Source organism: Halictus rubicundus, chromosome 4 (assembly GCF_050948215.1).
Source record: "Halictus rubicundus isolate RS-2024b chromosome 4, iyHalRubi1_principal, whole genome shotgun sequence".
In the NCBI taxonomy this organism is placed as follows: Eukaryota; Metazoa; Arthropoda; class Insecta; order Hymenoptera; family Halictidae; genus Halictus; species Halictus rubicundus.
This window is the reverse complement of record NC_135152.1, coordinates 15,001,761-15,020,850: the sequence shown is the minus strand read 5'-3', so window position 1 is coordinate 15,020,850 and position 19,090 is coordinate 15,001,761. Positions and strand designations below refer to the sequence as shown.

Genomic DNA, 19,090 nt, shown 5'->3' with positions numbered 1-19,090 from the left:
TATGTTCCGTCACAAGACGAAACAAACATCTGGGTGGCAGACTTCGGCCTACCTCCAGTCTACCACGTTTGTAATGCACTAGCATTTATGGTAGCGGCCCGGGACAAAATTTACAACACCCTACCGGGCCCAGGTTTATAACACCTTTCCGGACCCATCGAGTGAGGGTACCACGCGGCCACCTCGGCACAAGGTCACCCTCCCTCTGGCAATGGTAGGCGTCAACCAATCACGAACAAATTAGAAGACAGAGATTCTTAGAACCCACCCACACCGAGAGACTAGCTGCAAGGAGACAAGAGACGACAAGACCAGTCAACCAAGTAGCCTCGAATAAACCACTACTCCTCCGAGCAACCGTAGAGTCGTAGTCCACCACCAAATCCGCGTACTTCTTTTTATTTCTTCGGCTCTGTTAATGTCAGAGTCGAAAGTGCAAACCGACACACACAAGAGTGTTCCTTGCACCAGCTGCACCACTCAAAAGGTGCACGACTAAACAAATTATGTAAAATAAGTCAATCAAGAACTATCTACGTCAAACATGCGTGTATAGAGAGCTAAAAAGAAATTACACATTGTAATTTAGTAATTATACTTTCGCGATACTTCCGTGTAGTTTTTATTCTGAATAATTTATGGCAATCGCACAATATACACCGTGGAATCTCGAATTAATGGTGGAGAGAGATATTGAAATTTTTCAAGGTGATGCAACAAGAGATTGTAGAAATAGGAATGCAAGTGGTCAACAAAATTTTCTAAATATTTTACAATTAATACTGCGACTGCAATTAGAGCCATGATTAGAAATAACTTAAAGGCCGCAGACTGTTTTCAACGAAAGAAATGCTTCCTGTTGATTACAGTTTGCGGTTTCGTTGGCGACAAAACTGATAACACGCGGATCGAATTTCGAAAGATAAAAATGTACTAAGACAGGTCAAATAGAATAGCAGACCGACGACAATTTTATGCAGTGAAAATATTGTCGCTGGCTGGGGAGCTTAATTATGCTTCCAGTAGACTGCAGGACCAATTCGATCGAGTGTGTGCAGCACATATTGGTAACCAATATATTAACGGTTTTAAAGCTAGCATATAAAAGGTTTAAGAAATGTTTGTTATGTGACGTCATTTCACTTTTTCTCTTTTTTTAATGAAAACGTGTCTTTCAATTCCCCCTCAATCAAGTAATTTCTATTCACTTTTATATGGTACGTACTTTCCAACAACAATACTCTTGTCCGTTTATTATAAAAAGTGACATCCCTTGAAACGGACATTTTGCATTCTTTCTGTTTTCAATGTTACTTGACGTGTGTCTAAATACACGTGTACCATTTCACGTGTAATACTCCACCTGTATTTAGTTACCCGTGCGTTATTATATCCTTATTTTAATTCGTGTAATTTTGGAAACATTGATATTAATGAGGACGTATTAATGCACGTGAGGCTAAATACACATGAACCAGCACACGCGAAATAGCACACATGAAACAGTACGCGTGTGTTTAAATACACATGTGCTTCACTTACACGTTCAAAACCACGATCTCTAATTAAGACATTATAACATTATTCTGAGAAACTTTATATTCACAATAGAACTCGAAGAAATAAAAGTGGGGTACAATTCTAGTCCCTTTAGTATAATATTGATTCCACCGCACCAAAAGTAGAAATAACTGTACCGAATCTTACAATGTTGTATTTAAGAAGTGCTTGGTAAATTTTAGACGTTGCAAATGTAACATTTCTCGATTTAATTATGCAGCAATGTAGGTACGAACGAGCAAAAAAACTTCTGAGATATTGACCCAGTATAAATCATTCGAACAGAAAAAAAAACAGTATTCGATTTCCGGTAACGCATCTCATTGAGCATTAGAAGAGGCGTTTATCACGATACGTAGTAGCACGATAGAACGGCATGCACTTATCATATAAACTATTGAACGCCGATAAATAAATCAGCCCGGGAATCGTCTCTGTCTGGAGACTAATTTATTTAGCATAATCCCAAATATATTAGCTAATCGCTCGGAATCTCCTGTGCGACGCTCAGTTCTGCGGGAATAATTTATGGGTGTTGCGAACACCGCACGTGTATTTTTGATGCCCTCGGTTCCAAGAAATTCGGAGATGCTCGGCGAAAAAAAAAAACAATTTCGCTGGAATTTTAAGGACGGCCAGAAATTCTTAGGTTCCATTCTCTTTCCACCGTAAAACAAACAACTTCATTCTAAACTCGAATCCTTGCGTCCCGTCGTACGCATCTTCACTCTCCTTTCGAGCTTCATTTACGATGTGCGTCCTTGCGCCTACTACGCCCGTTGGACAACGGAGACACGCTGGTATATTAATTAGGAATTTAGCTCGTCGATCCTTCTGAGAAGTCGCGCGAGCAAATATTAAAGTGAGTACTCGGTTTTTACACCATGACCTACTGCATTTACGTGGCTATCATGCGTCAACTAACCCAGACGCGCGGGATATCTCCTGCAGTGTAGATTAACCTTCGTCTAAACAAGTGTGCGAAATTATAATATAAAAAGGTTAATACGTTTTCTGGAAATAATCTTTGACTACATTAATGAATTGTGCTTTTTCAAATTGCATTTGCGCGCATGGTTTCCGGGAGAAGCGCTATCTCGGTGTAACCGATCCATTCTTTGTCGACGCGTTGAACTTTTGCGATCTGTATGGTCACGGTACGGAGTGTAAATTATCTCGCAGATTCAAGTTACGTTCCTGGTACAGATGAATCAAGGATACGGCCGAATGTATTTGCAGTTGCATCGGCGTTTGTGCGACTTAAAAATAAAAACAGGCTTGGCGATGTTATTACCATCGGTCAATTTTATATAACGAATGTGTCATATTTACACAAAAGTCTTGCACGTGAAGATGTACTGCGTATCGCCGGGGGTCAATCAAATTTCCGCATAACATAGTCAACGAGGAAAGTGCAGATTTTATGCATTTGTGACAACAAGGATTTTCTAACTTGAGACAATAGAAAGATGAAAAGAATTCGAGAGTATTAGTATATTACTTTCGACCTGTTAACATTTAAAAAAAAAAAAAGAAAAACGTTTCTAAGTGACTCCTGTGTCTTGCAACAGATGCAGAACATTGCGACTATGAATGAAAATGTACGATTTTCGAACGCAAGTGTTCTGAAACGTTTTGATGAAGAAAAAAAATGCTATTATAGCCTACAGGTTTATTACTAAAAATAAAATGAAAATGTTCCGCATCAGTTACAAAGTACTGGGAACAAATAAAAATTAATAAGACGGCCTCGAAAACCGGAATGCCTCGTTAATTGGACGAGGGGATTCCCAGAGTCTTTTGAATAGTAAATTGGGCTTTTTTTTATTATAATGAAATTGAAAAAGGTCGGGAGAGCGTAGGTAAGATTCAATTTGATTCTTCGCCCGGAAGCTTTATCCGGAGTCGGTAAATCCGTGGTACGTGATCAATACGACGCGCGTTGCTTCCGCGTTCGTCCGTTCCGCGTAAAAGGGTTGCCCTCGCGACAAGGGTCCCCCCGGTGCACGTTCGACTTACGTGAAACCTTTGAATTCCCTCCTTCGTTTTACCGACGCTAAAAGCGTTCTAAAGACATGCGACGGAACAATCGACATGCTAGTACCATTATTTTTTCATATTAGCGCCGTAGAACCTGCATTATCCGAATTAGCACATTCGCCATCGCACGAACGTTCTTACGTCTCGCGGAAGTACTGTAAGGCCTCGATAGGCTGACCTGTCCAGTGAATGAACATTTAGGCTGCTGCTTGTCTGTTGCACAGTAGATCCAATCAATATTTGGCCCAATAGATTGCGATGAAAATTCATTTTCAAGTTTCATAAAAATATATATGACTGGACTGCGGATCTTGAAGTAAAATAAAAATTGTCGGCATTAATTGCATAAAATCGTAACCGTGTACAATTATTTTTTCTCTTCTAACACGTTGAACGCCACGTCAGCCATATGTGGCCGACGGAATTATTTGTGCAGGTTTTAAAATGAATTTTTACGTTGATATATTCATTGTACTAAACTTAATTAGGATCTGTAACATACAAGAAAGTTGGAGGATTACTCAGTATCGTACATTTAATTTTTTGCAATTTTTATTTCATTAAATAACTTACTTTGATTTTATGGAATTTTTGAGGTTTCTAGTTTGGCGTTCAAAGTGTTAACAACCTTAATAAGTTGAAGGCAATGTATTGATATCCTTAAATCCATTTGATTTGGATCGAATCAATTCATTTTTGTCATAAATGCATAAAATCCGCAGTCTATATGTGACTGACGTGGCAGACGAAATGTTAACAAATAACATTGGGAAATATTGAAACTAACGGTGCCCGTTTTGTACGTTTTACCAGCGGTAGAAAAAAAATTTGCTCACAATATAAAATAATTAGGTCAATGTTCCGATGACATAAATTGCGCAAAATTCGATAAGAATTTTAATCGGATAAGATTATTTTTATAATTGGGCAACATTAATTTATGCTTTACGCTACCGAAGTCATTACGAGAATCAAGTGAGCGATTAAATGTTCATTACACTTCGACATTGGACTATGCAGATCATTGCAAATATAAAATAAATAAATTATAAATTGTTGCCTCTTTTCACTCGATATTTGCTGGTCCTTTTTCCATTGATCAGACAGAATTATGTTGTTTTCTAAAAATACTGTTTTCTGTACAAACTGACTTTTCTTTAATAATTATACAGTGTATGTTATATATGTAAATATAATTATGTAATCCATGGAATTAATGACACTGAAGATTAACGGTACAATTTGCAAATCAATGTTACTGTTTTTTTTAAATTAGTGTTGCCGATACTTTTAATTAGCAATTACGTAAAGAAGAGTAACTAATTGGCCAAGAGTCGTCGGCAATGCATTTAAACGCGATAGGTTTACATGCATTGTCATTTGAATGTAATTATGAGTGGAATTCATTAACCCTCATACGCTCCTAAAAAATAGTTAAATCAATGACATTTTTTCTTCAAACTTTAAATCAACAAATTATGTTTCACTTATAACGTCACATTTTAAAGAAATGTATCTCATAGCACAGATAAAGACAGATCGATCGTTTCACAGTACATAAAAAGGAAATGAATGAATTTTGCCGAGGAACCTATGAGAGTTCAAATTAAATTAATTCACTCGCAAACATCATTTATAAAATAATGTTCACAATCATCTTGCAAAGTTTACGCGACCGTAAAAGCGTCCCAAAAATGGATGCAATCGAAACAGATGCATTCGGAGGAACAATACAAAAATTCGAAACTTTCAAGAACAGTGTGCGTTTGAACAACCATTCGTTGCCTTACATTCTGCGGCATTACATTATGCGGTATCTATGTAGCTACACATACCCTGGAACGTAGATTATAAAATTGCGAAATGACGTAACCTCCTAAGACAGGTCTAAACCAGACCTGCATAGCACCTACACGTGAAAGGTACACAAAATCGGAAAAACTCACCGCGAAAATTCTGTTCGCATAAATTCCATTATAGCATTCGACCTTCCACGATCGAGGATAACCGACGTGAGAATTCTTCTCTCCCGTCATCATAGTTACCATATTTATTTCACTATCCAAACACCAGCAAGATATGTCGCTAGAACGCAACCATTCGATTGCCGGTTCAAACACGGAAGAATAATAGGTAGATAAAAGTGCGTCAACCAGTTTTTGCACCCACATTCAGAGCCATCTAACCACCCCTTACGCGTATCGCATTGACGAAGTTTGAAGAAAAAAAAAAAGAAACTAGATTGGCCACCATTGGCTACACCAAACGCAAAGAAACGAACAAAAACCTATCGACTATTATTAAATATCTAATACATTATTCACAGTAAATCAGACACCGATAGTCGTACTCGAGACCGGATAGAACACGGATAATGCTCGAACAAGAGAGACGTCAACGCGGCTCTATCCATACACTCCGTGGATACATCTATTTGAGATATATATTCTAATTCGCGAAATGTTTCAGGTAGAGGCAATCCACTGTGTTACCGACATATCTCTCTCTCTTAGAGAGACGGCGAGTTTTTGACATAGGGGAATGCGTGCCAATTTCGTAGAGCATTCTTCCGTAGAGTGAGAGAAAGAGAGAGAAGAAATTCTAATTAAGAGAATAGCCGGGACACCCACGCGTACGAAGAAGAAAACGTCTCGCACGATTATGCGTGTACGTGTTCATAAGGAGGAACATATCAGGAGAAATCAAGGAGATATACGAGTCACGACTATTTTACACGATGAACCGGCATGCAGGTCGTGTGTTGCGCACGCCAAGAAGCGCGCGCGCATACACGGCCACCACGAAGCTTTACGCAGCCACACACGGATACACACGTACCGTGAACACACTTGCACTGGCCCGAGACAATGCGTCAAAGGAGGCAGTAATCATCGGTTTTGATGTAGGATCAGAGGGGTAGAAGTGTTCACAGTGACAAGGCGGAAAACAGGCGTCGCGCACGAGAGGCCAGACCCAATTAGAACGGGTGTTCGGGAATGGATCCGTCGGGTAGCGAATAAAAGGGGGATCACTTCCGAGATGAATTCTCGCTGATATTTTTCACAGGCACGGCGGGAAAATAGTCCGGCCAATATCGCGTATGATCGTAGAATTATGCGAACGGTCGGCCGACAAAGGTTTCTGTTATGAAATCGAAAAGCAACAGATATACACGGCATAATAACCCAAGCGACGGAGTCAGCCGTGCCACTCGACCGTTCGATTTTTCCGTGCCAACCTCAATATCCCCACTATGAATTTCCGCGACACGATCACTACCCTAATCGTCGGGAAACCGATGATTCGACGAACGTGTCGGCGGCGCAATTAATTACTCGGTTATTCGCGAAACAGAACGGCACAGAGAGGTTCCACGCACACCCACGACATCGTGAATGCACGATAGCAGTAGGCGCGGCTTTTCACCCCGTACCGAGAGAAAACGGTTTCGTGTCACTGATTTCCCACGTACCTACGTTATCCAAATGTGTCCTCCTCGTCGATGATCCTCGTGCTGTCCACGTATGAAATCCACGCGACCAATTTAACACATAATCGCGAACTTCTCGCGTTCTCGGCACTTTTCAGCTCGTGCTTGTCGCACGCCAACCGAGTCCGCCATCTTGGGGCAACCGCCAAATCCCCCCAGGCAAGACAATTGCTTCCCATGAAAAGTCACTAGCAACCGTTCGTCCTTTTCTTTCCTTTTCGCCGTGCTTTCACCCCTTCCGATGCAGCCGAGCACGTTTTACTTTATTCTACTCGTATCCCCGTGATGCGAAAGATTACTTTCGGAATTGTCTTTTCTACTATAACGTTTCTCCAGGTTTTATCGGAATGTTAACTTCAAGTTAACGCGTTTGTTTATCACATGTACATAATCCGAAATTGAATTACAAACAAAATCGTTTGTTCATTTTATTATACTTGTGAGCTATTGGTGAATATAATTTGGTGTGAGTAGTAATGTCATTGGCAATGAAACAAAGAATATTACTTGAATTTGTCTTTGGTAATAAATACAATGTTTTCTTGTTTTAAATTCACTAGAGTCCTCGAATTGTGATTACTTTTTTATACTTTTCCATTATATTCTATACAAAATATAAATTCCATTACATATGTTCTATCCCATAGACTTATTCATAATGATAAGTAAAATCGATTTTATTAGATTCAAATTATTCAATTTCGAATTTTGCATGTAGTTGATTATATTGATACGTATCACTGAAAAGAGATCAATTTGTATTGCTACGTCCCGTTCTTAATCAAATTTTAAATATGAATTGTAATTACTGTAATATAATCATTTAGTTTAGTCATTTTTGTATTGTCAAAGATTGCAATTAAAAACCGATTGTCGTAACATTCAAGGATTTGATAACTGTGACTAATTGTTTGCGGTTTAAATTGCTGCATGCACGTAGTAGTTAGAATGTAAATACTGGAAAATGCATATTCTACACTGGAACTTTACTACTTCCACTAAAAATTCATTGTCGAGGAATGAATATAGAAGTAACTTGTTGAAGTTGAAGTTACAATAGTGAATAATACGTGATATACGTAACTTCAAGTAGAAAAACGTGAAAACGAATCTTGCGGAACTGACACACTAGGGAGTTGCACGGGATATCAATCTGTAAGGGGCATAAACAAATTTACAAAAAGCTAAAACCTACTACTTTATATTCTATTTAAATTATTATACACAACTTAGAAAATAGATATTAAGGCGTGTAAAATATGTTTAAGCATAATCACTTTATTAATTTGAATGTACAAATCACTTTTAATAATCATAAATAATTCACCTAGATAAGCAACATAGACTTAAAATGTACTAGATCAGTCATTCAATGAGATTTTTTAGCTACGATTGAACTTGCATCATTCTAGTTCTACGTACAACATTATCCACGGTCCACATTGCGATTGTTAGCAAGAATAGAATATTCATATAGTCTATTCGTACTATAGGTATTTGTATATATATATATATATATATACATACACATAGTGATGTAGATATGCTTACGTACGTAAGTGTCTACATCTGCTTAGCATTCTTATAGCTTGTTTTACTAGCAAAACAGCTACATTTACACAAATTTATAGATTTATATAATAAATCTATGACAAATTCAAGTTTTTGCATTTCATATGTCTGTGCTCTGAAGATAAAGTAGATTTCTCTTTAGATAAAATCACTACAAATTCATCAAATCTAAATACTAGTTCTGAAGCTATGTTCATTCTATACTAACTTCTACACGCATGTGCACTGTCTGTAGATAAATGCGCACTAGAAATTGATTTTCGAAAATTGACAGAGTTCCAGCTTTGCAAAAATCCGTACTGTTTTCTTTATTTGTACCTGAATTTAAGCATTCATATGTCATAATAGTCTGTTTTTTATCTATACACGAATAATATGTAGTATGAAATAATACATTTCCGTAACATGATTTGAATTGTGACTTGATCCAAGGGCGTATAATGATATCCGTAGATACGAATGAGATGATGAAGCTGTTTCATAATTCTACAACAAGAGATGTTTTACATGTTCAAAGTTCATAGGGTATAATTATCTACAGTCTTTATGATGTCTCCTTTGACCTGCAATGAAGCCAGAGTTTTTGGTTTCAGTCCCAGTAAGCAAACTGCCGCCGCAGATTGGCGGCAGACTACCACGCACTAATTCCATATCCATCTGTTTCAGATACCTGTCTTGTTTTCCCTTTTTCCTCAAGCCACACCAGGAATACATGCCTAGAATGAATAAGCATTTTATAACGAACGATTATGTAAATTAGTTTCTATTTACTAACGTTTAAGTCATTTTAAGCAAAAAAATTTTAATATAAAAGTCAAATACCTATCTTGCATGCGGATGACGTTTTTATCGATTTATGTCAAAACAAGAAAAACCTGTATATCTGATTAAGCAAGATTAATATTTTCAATGAAAAAGCTGCACTAGATGAAAACGTTTACTAAAGAATATCTGTGAAATATTTTCATACGTTCAAATCCAGCAGCGATCGCAATATTTTCCGTTGCTAAAAATATAAAATTCTTATGTGAAACTGCGCAGAAACCATTCTTGTAAACCAATCTTGTGAAAGGATAGCCTAGAAAGTTAAGAATCGCCAAGCGTATTGTCGCACGTTCTGTATTTACAGAAGACTGCTGTACGTAAGACTAATTTTCTGCTAAATTGAGAAATGCTAATTGCAGCCGCTCGGTTCGAAACACCCAGCGTGCGTCATTTGAACATTTTCTATCTCACGTTGTGCCATTACCATCCGTATTTTAGATACATATTTTGCCGGAATGTAGCCATTTTCTTACTGTTTGATATAAATAAAAAAAAAAACGAGTTTTTTAATATATTTGTAAAACGTATTCTTGAATCATGAATAATAATATCTGGCTATTTGAGAATCACTGCTGAACATGTTCTTCCTTCATTTTCGTCATCATCGCACTTTGTTCCACGTCCACTTGTTTCACGGATGGAAGTATGTACATTCGCGTGTGCTTCAAATATTGCGCAATTTTTTCTACTGGATCGTGCGGATTTTACAAGGATGGCCTGATCAAACAATCAGAAAATTATATATACTGTAACCAACAGAAATTTAATTATTGACGCAACGCGTAAACGTCATTTAAATTTGACACTTATATTTTTTTCCTCATACTACCAATATTGTTGTAAAAGTATATATATATATATATATATAAAATGTGCAATAAATAAAATACATAAAATGTATTTGAGTTATTTATGTTGTTAACAAATTTTACAGATTATCTGGATTTCCGGTCATCCGGATCGGGCCCAGTCCGGTTTGAGCTGGATAAACGGGGTTCCACTGTACATCCTTTGACAGTAAGAAGAACACTTACAAATGCAGGGTATCAGTCAAGAGTTGTCAGACAAAAACCATATAAGACAAAGTTGACCAGACAAGAAGATTAAAACAATTCTGTAGATGCAGCTGTTGCACTTAATCATAAAGATCATTTAAATATTTCATAACAAACTTTTTGAAAACCTGACCAAGTAAATTTGTAAAGAAACGATTGTCTTGGATAAACTAGATCTCCAACACAATACTGATATTTGTCAGTAAATCATTTTTCTGGAATTAGTAGACTTGAATTCAATTGAATATTTTTACATTTACGCAAAAAAATTAACATAAGATCAGAAAACAGTATTTTTGGAAGATAAATGCATTCAGCATTCAATCGATTGAAATTAGTAACGTAGGACAATAAAAGAAAAAAAAAATATTTAAAATAAATATGTTAAATGAATCATTATTTTGTTTCGATGAAAATAACTTACAATATATAGAATTACTGTATATTTAGTTGCAAATTTTAAAATTGCATCTTAAAAAGAGGATAAAATAAAATTTTGTATTTTGTAATAGATTTTCACGTGATTCTACGGTAAAACGTCTGTATTCGTTCAACACAGTGGACATATAGTTAAGAATCTAAGTAGGGCAAAGGTTACTAGTTAGATATCGGCGTTTCTTATGACATCGGAAGTGGTCGCATAAGCAAGGTTTACATTATAACATTTTTATTAGTTCAACTTGTAAAATGTTGAAGATAACTTTACAAATGAATTGCGCAACATTTATTACTATGGTAGCATATAACTTTCACAACTTTCACAGAAGTGTTGAAAAGCTTCAGTGAAATTCGATTCCATGTCAAATTTGATATCAAATTCGATATCAGAAAATCGATACAATTTACCGATTTTTTACGATCGATTTTTGATATTATAATTACGATATTTAGAATTTTGCAACCTATCCTGTTATCACATAAATTCAATATTCGCATACATAGCATGAATCTATCGTCCACTTTTTAAATATATGAATGTTGCATTACTACCTAAAACAAAAAAGGTAGCTGTATACACAATTATTAATATTTGGTTTGAGTGGAAACATTAAATATTATCAGGCTGTGCATTCTTTTAAAAAAGAGAAGCTCGTTAAAAATTGCTAAAGAAAATCTATGACAGATAAATTTTGAAAAATTCTTTAGCGCTAAACAGAAAGATGACAAGTATTTGCTTACGATAGTGTGTGTGAGTATGGCGCTATGCTAATGATGGTCACGTGATCGAGAGGTGCACAACTTTACAATACTATATCTTATGTTCAATACTTGTACTTATGATATATTAACGGTTATGGTGTTTTATACTAACGCACGGATTTACATTGTGCATTACTTACTGATTGAAAACTTTCCGTAAGTTTTTCCTCCGAACGTTTCCACCAAGTGTTAATGTGTAGGTATGTAGGTGTCACAGTCTTCTGGAGAACGTCCTCTCGAGTACTCAGTATTGCTCAGTATACAACGAACGTGCGACCTGCTGCGTGCTCCGCCGCCAGTTATTTCATGTCTACGAAATACATATTATCGATAGCTGTATTAACGACAAAAAAGTATTAACTTACTGTAAGATTCAAAGTGAAGTGTTGCAAAATATTCACGAATTACAATGGTGTCGGACGTAACGAGATTCTACAGCGACAAAACGATTTTTCTCACCGGCGGTACTGGATTCCTCGGGCTATGTCTGATCGAGAAATTCTTACGAACAATCCCAGACGTGAAGAATATTTATTTACTATTACGGCCGAAAAAGGGTAAACAAATGAAGGAGAGGTTGGAAGAGGTTAAGAAAAGTTCGGTACGATTGAACAATATTCAAAATGCAATTGTTGTGCTTTCATGAAATACTTCTTCATTTTGAACCTATGATATTTGAATATGATTTAAGAGTTTATTCAGTAAAAATTAGCATTGTTCACCTTTTACGCTTTTTTGTCGGCAAATATTCCGTTGCAAGATTTCGACAATCTTTGCTGCCGGTGCACGTTCTCGAATAAATGATTCATAATCGTCTTTTCAATTTCAATGCGAATAAATAACAGTTACTTCAAGGTTTCTTTTACTTTCATTTATATAGCAGTACTTACAGCGGTTAGCAGGTCTTCGCCACGGAAAGAATGTAACGCCGGTCATTGACACTTACAAAGCAGTAATCAGAAATTCTAGACGTTCGCAATGCTCATTTTCGTGCATAAAGATGTTAGATTTACGATTATAACGGTTCAGTTTCGATTTATCTGAAATTCTTTAATATATTTCGTTATATCTCCTCATCTTCATTTTCGAAAAATATAAATTGACTGAAATGTATTTTTTTTAATGCTACTTTGCGATTTTAGGTATTTAATAGACTGAAGGAAGAAAACAAGGCAGATCTTCTTGATAAATTAATTCCTGTTGCCGGTGATGTGGGGGAAGAAAATTTGGGACTGTCATCTGTGGATAGGTTGACCTTGGTCGAAGAAGTTCAAATTGTTTTCCACTCTGCAGCAACGCTAGATTTTGAAGCAGACTTGAAGAGTACTACTAACTGTAACGTGCTGGGAACACGCAGAGTTGTTGAACTTTGCCAAGAAATGAGAGACTTGAAGGTGAACTGCTTCATGTTTATTAAATGATTTGTTTTCCTGATCTGTTTGATGGTTTCTGTAATGTTAAATAGCATGACTTATATAACTGAATAATTTTTCTTTTATGTATCCCTTAGGCAATGATACATGTTTCTAGTGCCTATGTTAACTCATATTTACTGGAAGCAGAGGAAATTGTCTATCCTCCTCCATATGATGTAAATGAATTACTCAGATTGGTCAAATCACTGGATGATGCCGCTCTAAAGACAGAAACTGCAAATATACTAAAAGATCATCCAAACCCTTACACGTTCACGAAACATTTAGCTGAACACGAGGTTAAAAACGGACGCATTCCAGCTGCTATTGTACGTCCTTCAATGAGTACGTACATTGTAACAAGAATATTTTTGTATAAATTATTGACTAACATTGAGTTGCATAAATCATTAATGTGTTATGCATACACAGTTCTTGCTGCATGGAAAGAACCAGTTCCTGGATGGACAGTATCCAAAAATGGCCCACAAGGATTTTTGATGGGTGCTAGCAAAGGCATAGTGAGAAGATTACCAGTTGCAAAAAATTTGATTTATGATTACATTCCAGTAGATATTGTTGTAAACAATCTTATTGTGGGAGCCTATGCAGTTTACCGAGATGGGTAAAATGAAATTTTACTAACTGAAATAAAGTTTAGTATATTGCATACAACATATTAATAATATATTTTGCTATTACAGTGGAAAAGAGTTGAAAGTGTATCATTGTACAAGTAGTACATGTAATCCTTTTAGATGGACTGATGTAGAACACAAAGTAAATGTGTACTTGCATAAGTACCCACTAGTAAGTGCAGTGTGGTATCCACACCTGAAACTGCTATCATCAATATTTTTATTCAGACTTTCTGCAATCTTCATGCATTTCATACCTGCATATATTTTGGATACAGTTACTAAGTTAGCAGGAGGAAGACCAATGTATGTTAACAACTACAAATGAAATACTTTAAACGTTATTTAATGTCAGCTGAAACTCAGTACATATTGCGTGCAGAATACTTAATCAAATTAACATAAAATTCATTTTCAGATTGGTAAAATTGCACACTAATGTCAATAATTCCTTGGATCGTTTGAGAAAATTTATTTTCACCGAATGGAAGTATCCCAACCCTGGCCAGATTGAGTTACATAAGTCCTTATCAGACGAAGATAAACAGTCGTTTAACCTAGATATTAAATCGTTGGTATGGGTGGAATTTTTCGCCGATTTGACACAAGGTGTCAGAACGTATCTGAACCACGAGCCTCCAAAAACATTGAGTAAAGCACGCTCCAAAGACAAAACGTGAGTATGATTGTAAATAAAAGAGAATAATCTATATATATATTGGTAATGAATTATACATACAAGCTTCTGAAATTTTCAGATTAATGGTGACTCACTTGGGTTTACAAGCTGCTCTTTTGGGACTAGTTTGGTGGTTGGTGAAAATGATATTTGCCAGTACTTGGACTAAGACAGGCTTCGTTGTACCATTAGTTTATATCATGTTTGATATGTTGTAAAGATCATATATTACATATTTCTTCACTAATTTAAACTCGTAAAGTATTGAAAAGAACTTTCTACTCTTAAGCATACGTTACGCGTTCAGACCGCTTTTTCGTTTAATCTGAACGGAGTTAATTCACTGAGGGCACAATGGCATTTATGTATCCATACATTTTCATCCTCTTCCGTTATATTCTCCTGACGGTATTGGGAAATAACATAATTTAAGTATTATGCTTTAATACTTATATTTTGGATATTTTCATATTATTCTTTGTAATAAAGAAATATAGAAACTTGAGTAAAACAGTGTTGCAATTTGTTGCAATTTGTCCCGTCTTCTCGTCGACAAGGAATACTATGTATGTACTCATAAAAGGTTCGAACTATATATACATACAAATACGTTTTTGAACCTGCTCACACAGATAACTAAATCTGACATGGCAGAATACCGGCAGAGTGATTGGAGATTACCAACCGAGTCAAACGGTTGGTATCTTATACGCCATCTATCGCCGATTTTAGCACAGACGGTATGTATCTCGTGGTAAAGTGATTCGCATGATAGCTTACCGATAGCAGAGAAAATTATTGTTTCTTACCCTTGGAGACTTAGTGAACGTTAGTGGAGGTTCTTTAACAATACGTTGGTAGTAAAGTGGTGCTAGTATCAACTTGTGCCTCCGTTTACCACCATATTTGTAGGTTATGTATCATTTCAATTTTCCGGCTAACGTGTATATGTTGAATGTCAACGGTGAAATACAAAAATTTCAAAGCTAGAGAAACAAATCAATTTTTTCTGATTTTAAGTGTGCTGCATGAGGAGGTAAACAGATTTAATGATACGTGTCTCTGTATAAATATATATTTTCCGCACACTAGTTATACGCACCACTGAAAATTACAAAACTAGGAAGGTGGTTATACAGAAACTGACGACATCGATATTATTATAGAGCTGAACTAGTTAACAGTGTTTAAAACGTAGTGTGCAAAGTCTACCTTTTCGTTGTGATGAATTTAAGTCGGTGTATTTATATATTGTTTCCTGTCTTCGTTATTATTTTAAGTGTTAGTTGTGAAGATGAAAATTATTTTGAAAATCTGTCGTAAGTACTATTTATAAACCATACGTTATGTTTTTTAATCGTAGGAAATTATGTATTATCGTTATTATTATTAACATTTCATAGGGATCCTGACGATATGGTAGATCCACATTCTTTTTACTATGATAAGCACAGCAAAAAGATGGTTGATGATGTAGGAAGCGGTATAAAAAGGTATGTATGGACTGTATGTACCTATTCTAGATTATTTTGTAATTTTTCAATCAATTTTAAATTACTTCATTTAAAATACACGTTTTAAAATGTATTATTTAACTTACATTGCATAAAGACATATATGCATTACATTTCATTTGTCAGTTTTATATGATAAAACAATAATGTTTATAAATATTATAACAATTTACATTTTTAGCAAAGATTCAACAATGGAATACAGTGAAATTAAGAAAGAACGTAAATATGAAAAACAAGTAGATAACTATGAGAGCCATGAAGCTATCTTTTATAAGCGTCTTATTAATTTATTATTACTAAATATGAATGTAAAGGTACTAGCAAAATTTGTCATCAATTTTAAATATAATATCAAAATAGGTGACTAAATTTACTAGGACTTAACATTTTGATTTATGGTAATAGGAAGAGGATGATATATTATTAGTAGGAACATTAGAATTTGAGATGTCTCATGCACAAATGAAAATTTTACAAAACTTCCAAACACAAAAAGTTTCTTTAAGAGAGGTTGATGAAATATTGAGTACTACAATAAAGAAACCCTACCGCAACATGTTTGATGTCACGGAGTTTTTCAATATATTATTCCGAACATTTGTAATAACACTTAGAACTGTAGAAAATCATGTAAGCAAGTATATACTCAACTTGTCTTTCTATTCACATTTAAATATGTAAACTTGTATAATATTTTACAATGCTTAATACTTCAGCCTGATGCAGTAATACTTGTAGTTGTAATGCTAATGTTTGGGCTAATGTTGAGAATGATTAAACAAGGACGAGGATTTCCAATGTTCATTATAATACAAGTCATATTCATACTGAGTTTCTTTATGACGTGGTGGCATCTTATACAAGTGAGTTTAATGTACGAGCAGGAAACAAAACTGTAGAAACTCATTACTAAACTTTGATTAAATGTTTCAAAAGGAGGCAGAAATCAAATCTATGGCAGAACAAATGAAATTTTCGAATATACCAATATCATGCCAGCCAGATAAAATGAGCACGTGGGACAAATTTGTTTCATTTCTAAATTGTGAGTAGATTAAAATCGTATAAAATGTAATAGAGAACACTTATAATCAATATTATTTGTGGCATATTACAGTTAATGATGATTGCGAAAAATATCATCAAGCAATGATGTCTAATCCAAAACTAAAAGTTACTCCTGCACATGCATTATCACACCTTCTTACTACAGTTATTCTTAATCCAATCGTTCATATGGGAACTGTTGTTTCCGGTTTTATAAATAATGCAACAGGTAAACATTGTAATTGGAGCTTCAGGGAACTTGAAAAGTTCCAATTCTTTATTCCGATCCACTTTCATTATATTTTTCAGATGGTCTACCATGGTTTTATGGGTGGATGGTTAAGTTAATGCTCTTCTTTAGTATAGCTATAGTTATAATTTTATCACCGATCTGTCTGTCCGGCGCATCTATTAATCTAGGCGTGGGGCCTTTATTGAGATTCGGAATTGATTACCACAGAAACCATAGAAAAGGTAATTCAATACAATATGAAAACAAACGACAACCTGTGCAAGATATAGTTCCTCAGGTAATGTATTGTTCCTTAAGTATAGCTATTGCTGTTTCAAAACTCACGCGACAGCGTTATCTACTTCTCTGTGTGTACAATTGATTAGAAGAAAAGCTACAATTAATATTTTTCTTAGGTGCAAGGCGTCAATGCACCGGCCAAGGTAGAAACGCCGGCCATAGCGGCTGCACCGGTCGCAGAGCAATTGAAACAAATAGAATCTTCTGAAGCTAAAGTCCAAACAGATAATAGTTTGAAAGAAAGCGATACAAGGAAAGAAGATAAAGATTTATCTGGCGGCGATTCTCGAAAGATTATTGAATTTTTGAAAAATGATGTAGAAGAGTCTAAGCAGTGTGACAAAATTAGTGAAACCGTCACTGTCAAGCACGACGGAAGTGGAGATAATTGAAATTATTTATTTTACGATACTTTTGTACTAATACTTCTTTATACATATATAATCGATTGCACACAGTAATATATGAATTATGTGTTTCACACACGTCAAAGTTAGTAATTCATATTCGCATCGAAGCAAGTTTTTCAAATACAGTGAATACGTATTTGTATCTTTAACGCTTGTTTTGCATTATCATTCAAACATTTGTTGCTTGTTTTACTCTATTTGTTGTATAATGTTAATTGTGTAAAGATAATGTTATTGCATACTGCCACAACTGGTTGCAAAGCGATGAACTAAACAGTATTAAAGTAAATTAATCTGTATTAAGGTAATTACCATTTTTAAATTTGTAACTATTAATTTAAAAACATATTTTTTTTTACAAAATTGTAGTGCAATTTATTAGACATCCATACGAGAATTCACTGAACACATCTGTGCCTTCCTAATTGTCCAAAATAGCCTATTCCAATTTCTTTATCCTGTGCGACCTGAGAGAAAGAGTGAGACAGAGAGATATTTCAAACTCTGAAATCTTTATATATAAATTTTTAGATAACATTCAACATTGAATAGATTACTAATGCAGGAGTATCAACAAGCATGAAAATTAGACCGCAACTGCAGAATACAAAATAATCTTATTCGGACATTTCATGAAAAACTCGAGCCTCTCGAGTTTATTCCTTGAAAATTTGTTCACAAAAGCTAGAAATTGTAACACAGCTAGTCACAATAAACAATACAAATTTAGAAAATGGAATAATACTCGACTCGTCTATATTTAACGAAAAAATTCATATTGGAACAAACGTCTCATATCAGTTCACTGGAAAATTGATTTGCTTTCGAAAAAGGAGATTCTTTTTTTAATCGTGCCGCTTGTGTACGGCTACGTTACATGCGGCTCGAAATAAAGGTGGACCTATCGACGCAGCATGGAGATGCAACGGTTCGCTACACGTGGCTATTGGCTGGCTATAAAAAAAAAACGAGTCGGAGGAGTTGGGCAACCAAAACATTTAAAATGGTTCGATCGGACGGAACAGCGGTACGAGAACTTTTTCAAATTGTTCACAGGCCCATAAACGGCAGGCGTGTGTAGAGCGAAAAGAGAAGGATACGTATTTAGGG

General features: G+C 35.4%; 4 protein-coding genes across 5 annotated transcripts in view; 2 read left to right on the top strand and 2 right to left on the bottom strand.

Moving 5' to 3' along the window:
- LOC143353575 (putative fatty acyl-CoA reductase CG5065) overlaps positions 1-7,209 on the bottom strand; it is a 66,831-nt gene extending 59,622 nt beyond the window's left edge. Inside the window, exon 1 of the mRNA XM_076787012.1 lies at positions 7,073-7,209. The gene's annotated coding sequence lies outside the window, so the exon portion shown is untranslated. The remainder of the gene's footprint in view (positions 1-7,072) is intronic.
- Positions 1-17,863, bottom strand: part of LOC143353574 (putative fatty acyl-CoA reductase CG5065) — a 170,181-nt gene extending 152,318 nt beyond the window's left edge. The window contains exon 1 of the mRNA XM_076787010.1: positions 17,853-17,863. The gene's annotated coding sequence lies outside the window, so the exon portion shown is untranslated. The remainder of the gene's footprint in view (positions 1-17,852) is intronic.
- LOC143353576 (putative fatty acyl-CoA reductase CG8306) lies at positions 12,000-14,721 on the top strand. The gene is made up of 7 exons (XM_076787015.1): positions 12,000-12,343; positions 12,885-13,136; positions 13,253-13,502; positions 13,590-13,782; positions 13,862-14,101; positions 14,214-14,471; positions 14,554-14,721. Exons 1-7 carry the CDS (start codon positions 12,152-12,154, stop codon positions 14,690-14,692), a joined length of 1,524 nt encoding a protein of 507 aa, XP_076643130.1. The 5' UTR covers positions 12,000-12,151; the 3' UTR covers positions 14,693-14,721.
- Positions 15,332-18,337, top strand: LOC143353579 (uncharacterized). Of its 2 annotated transcripts, none has more exons than XM_076787021.1 (9): positions 15,332-15,793; positions 15,878-15,967; positions 16,170-16,305; positions 16,397-16,621; positions 16,708-16,854; positions 16,928-17,036; positions 17,109-17,267; positions 17,348-17,568; positions 17,687-18,337. In XM_076787021.1, the coding sequence occupies exons 1-9, from the start codon at positions 15,699-15,701 to the stop codon at positions 17,960-17,962; spliced, it is 1,458 nt and encodes a 485-aa protein (XP_076643136.1). In that variant the 5' UTR covers positions 15,332-15,698; the 3' UTR covers positions 17,963-18,337. The 2 variants fall into 2 exon arrangements, with proteins under 2 accessions (XP_076643136.1, XP_076643137.1); XM_076787022.1 differs by having other exon boundaries at positions 15,336-15,793; positions 17,348-17,587; positions 17,718-18,337.
- The last annotated feature ends 753 nt before the right edge of the window (positions 18,338-19,090 follow it).

Excerpts from the sequence above, each read along its gene's own strand:
- LOC143353576 (XM_076787015.1), top strand. The coding sequence starts at position 12,152 with ATGGTGTCGGACGTAACGAGATTCTACAGCGACAAAACGATTTTTCTC. Across the intron at positions 13,137-13,252 it reads AAGAAATGAGAGACTTGAAG|GCAATGATACATGTTTCTAG; the intron begins GTGAACTGCTTC and ends TGTATCCCTTAG. Across the intron at positions 14,102-14,213 it reads TTAGCAGGAGGAAGACCAAT|ATTGGTAAAATTGCACACTA; the intron begins GTATGTTAACAA and ends ATTCATTTTCAG.
- LOC143353579 (XM_076787021.1), top strand. The coding sequence starts at position 15,699 with ATGAATTTAAGTCGGTGTATTTATATATTGTTTCCTGTCTTCGTTATT. Across the intron at positions 16,306-16,396 it reads TACTAAATATGAATGTAAAG|GAAGAGGATGATATATTATT; the intron begins GTACTAGCAAAA and ends TTATGGTAATAG. Across the intron at positions 17,569-17,686 it reads TGCAAGATATAGTTCCTCAG|GTGCAAGGCGTCAATGCACC; the intron begins GTAATGTATTGT and ends TATTTTTCTTAG.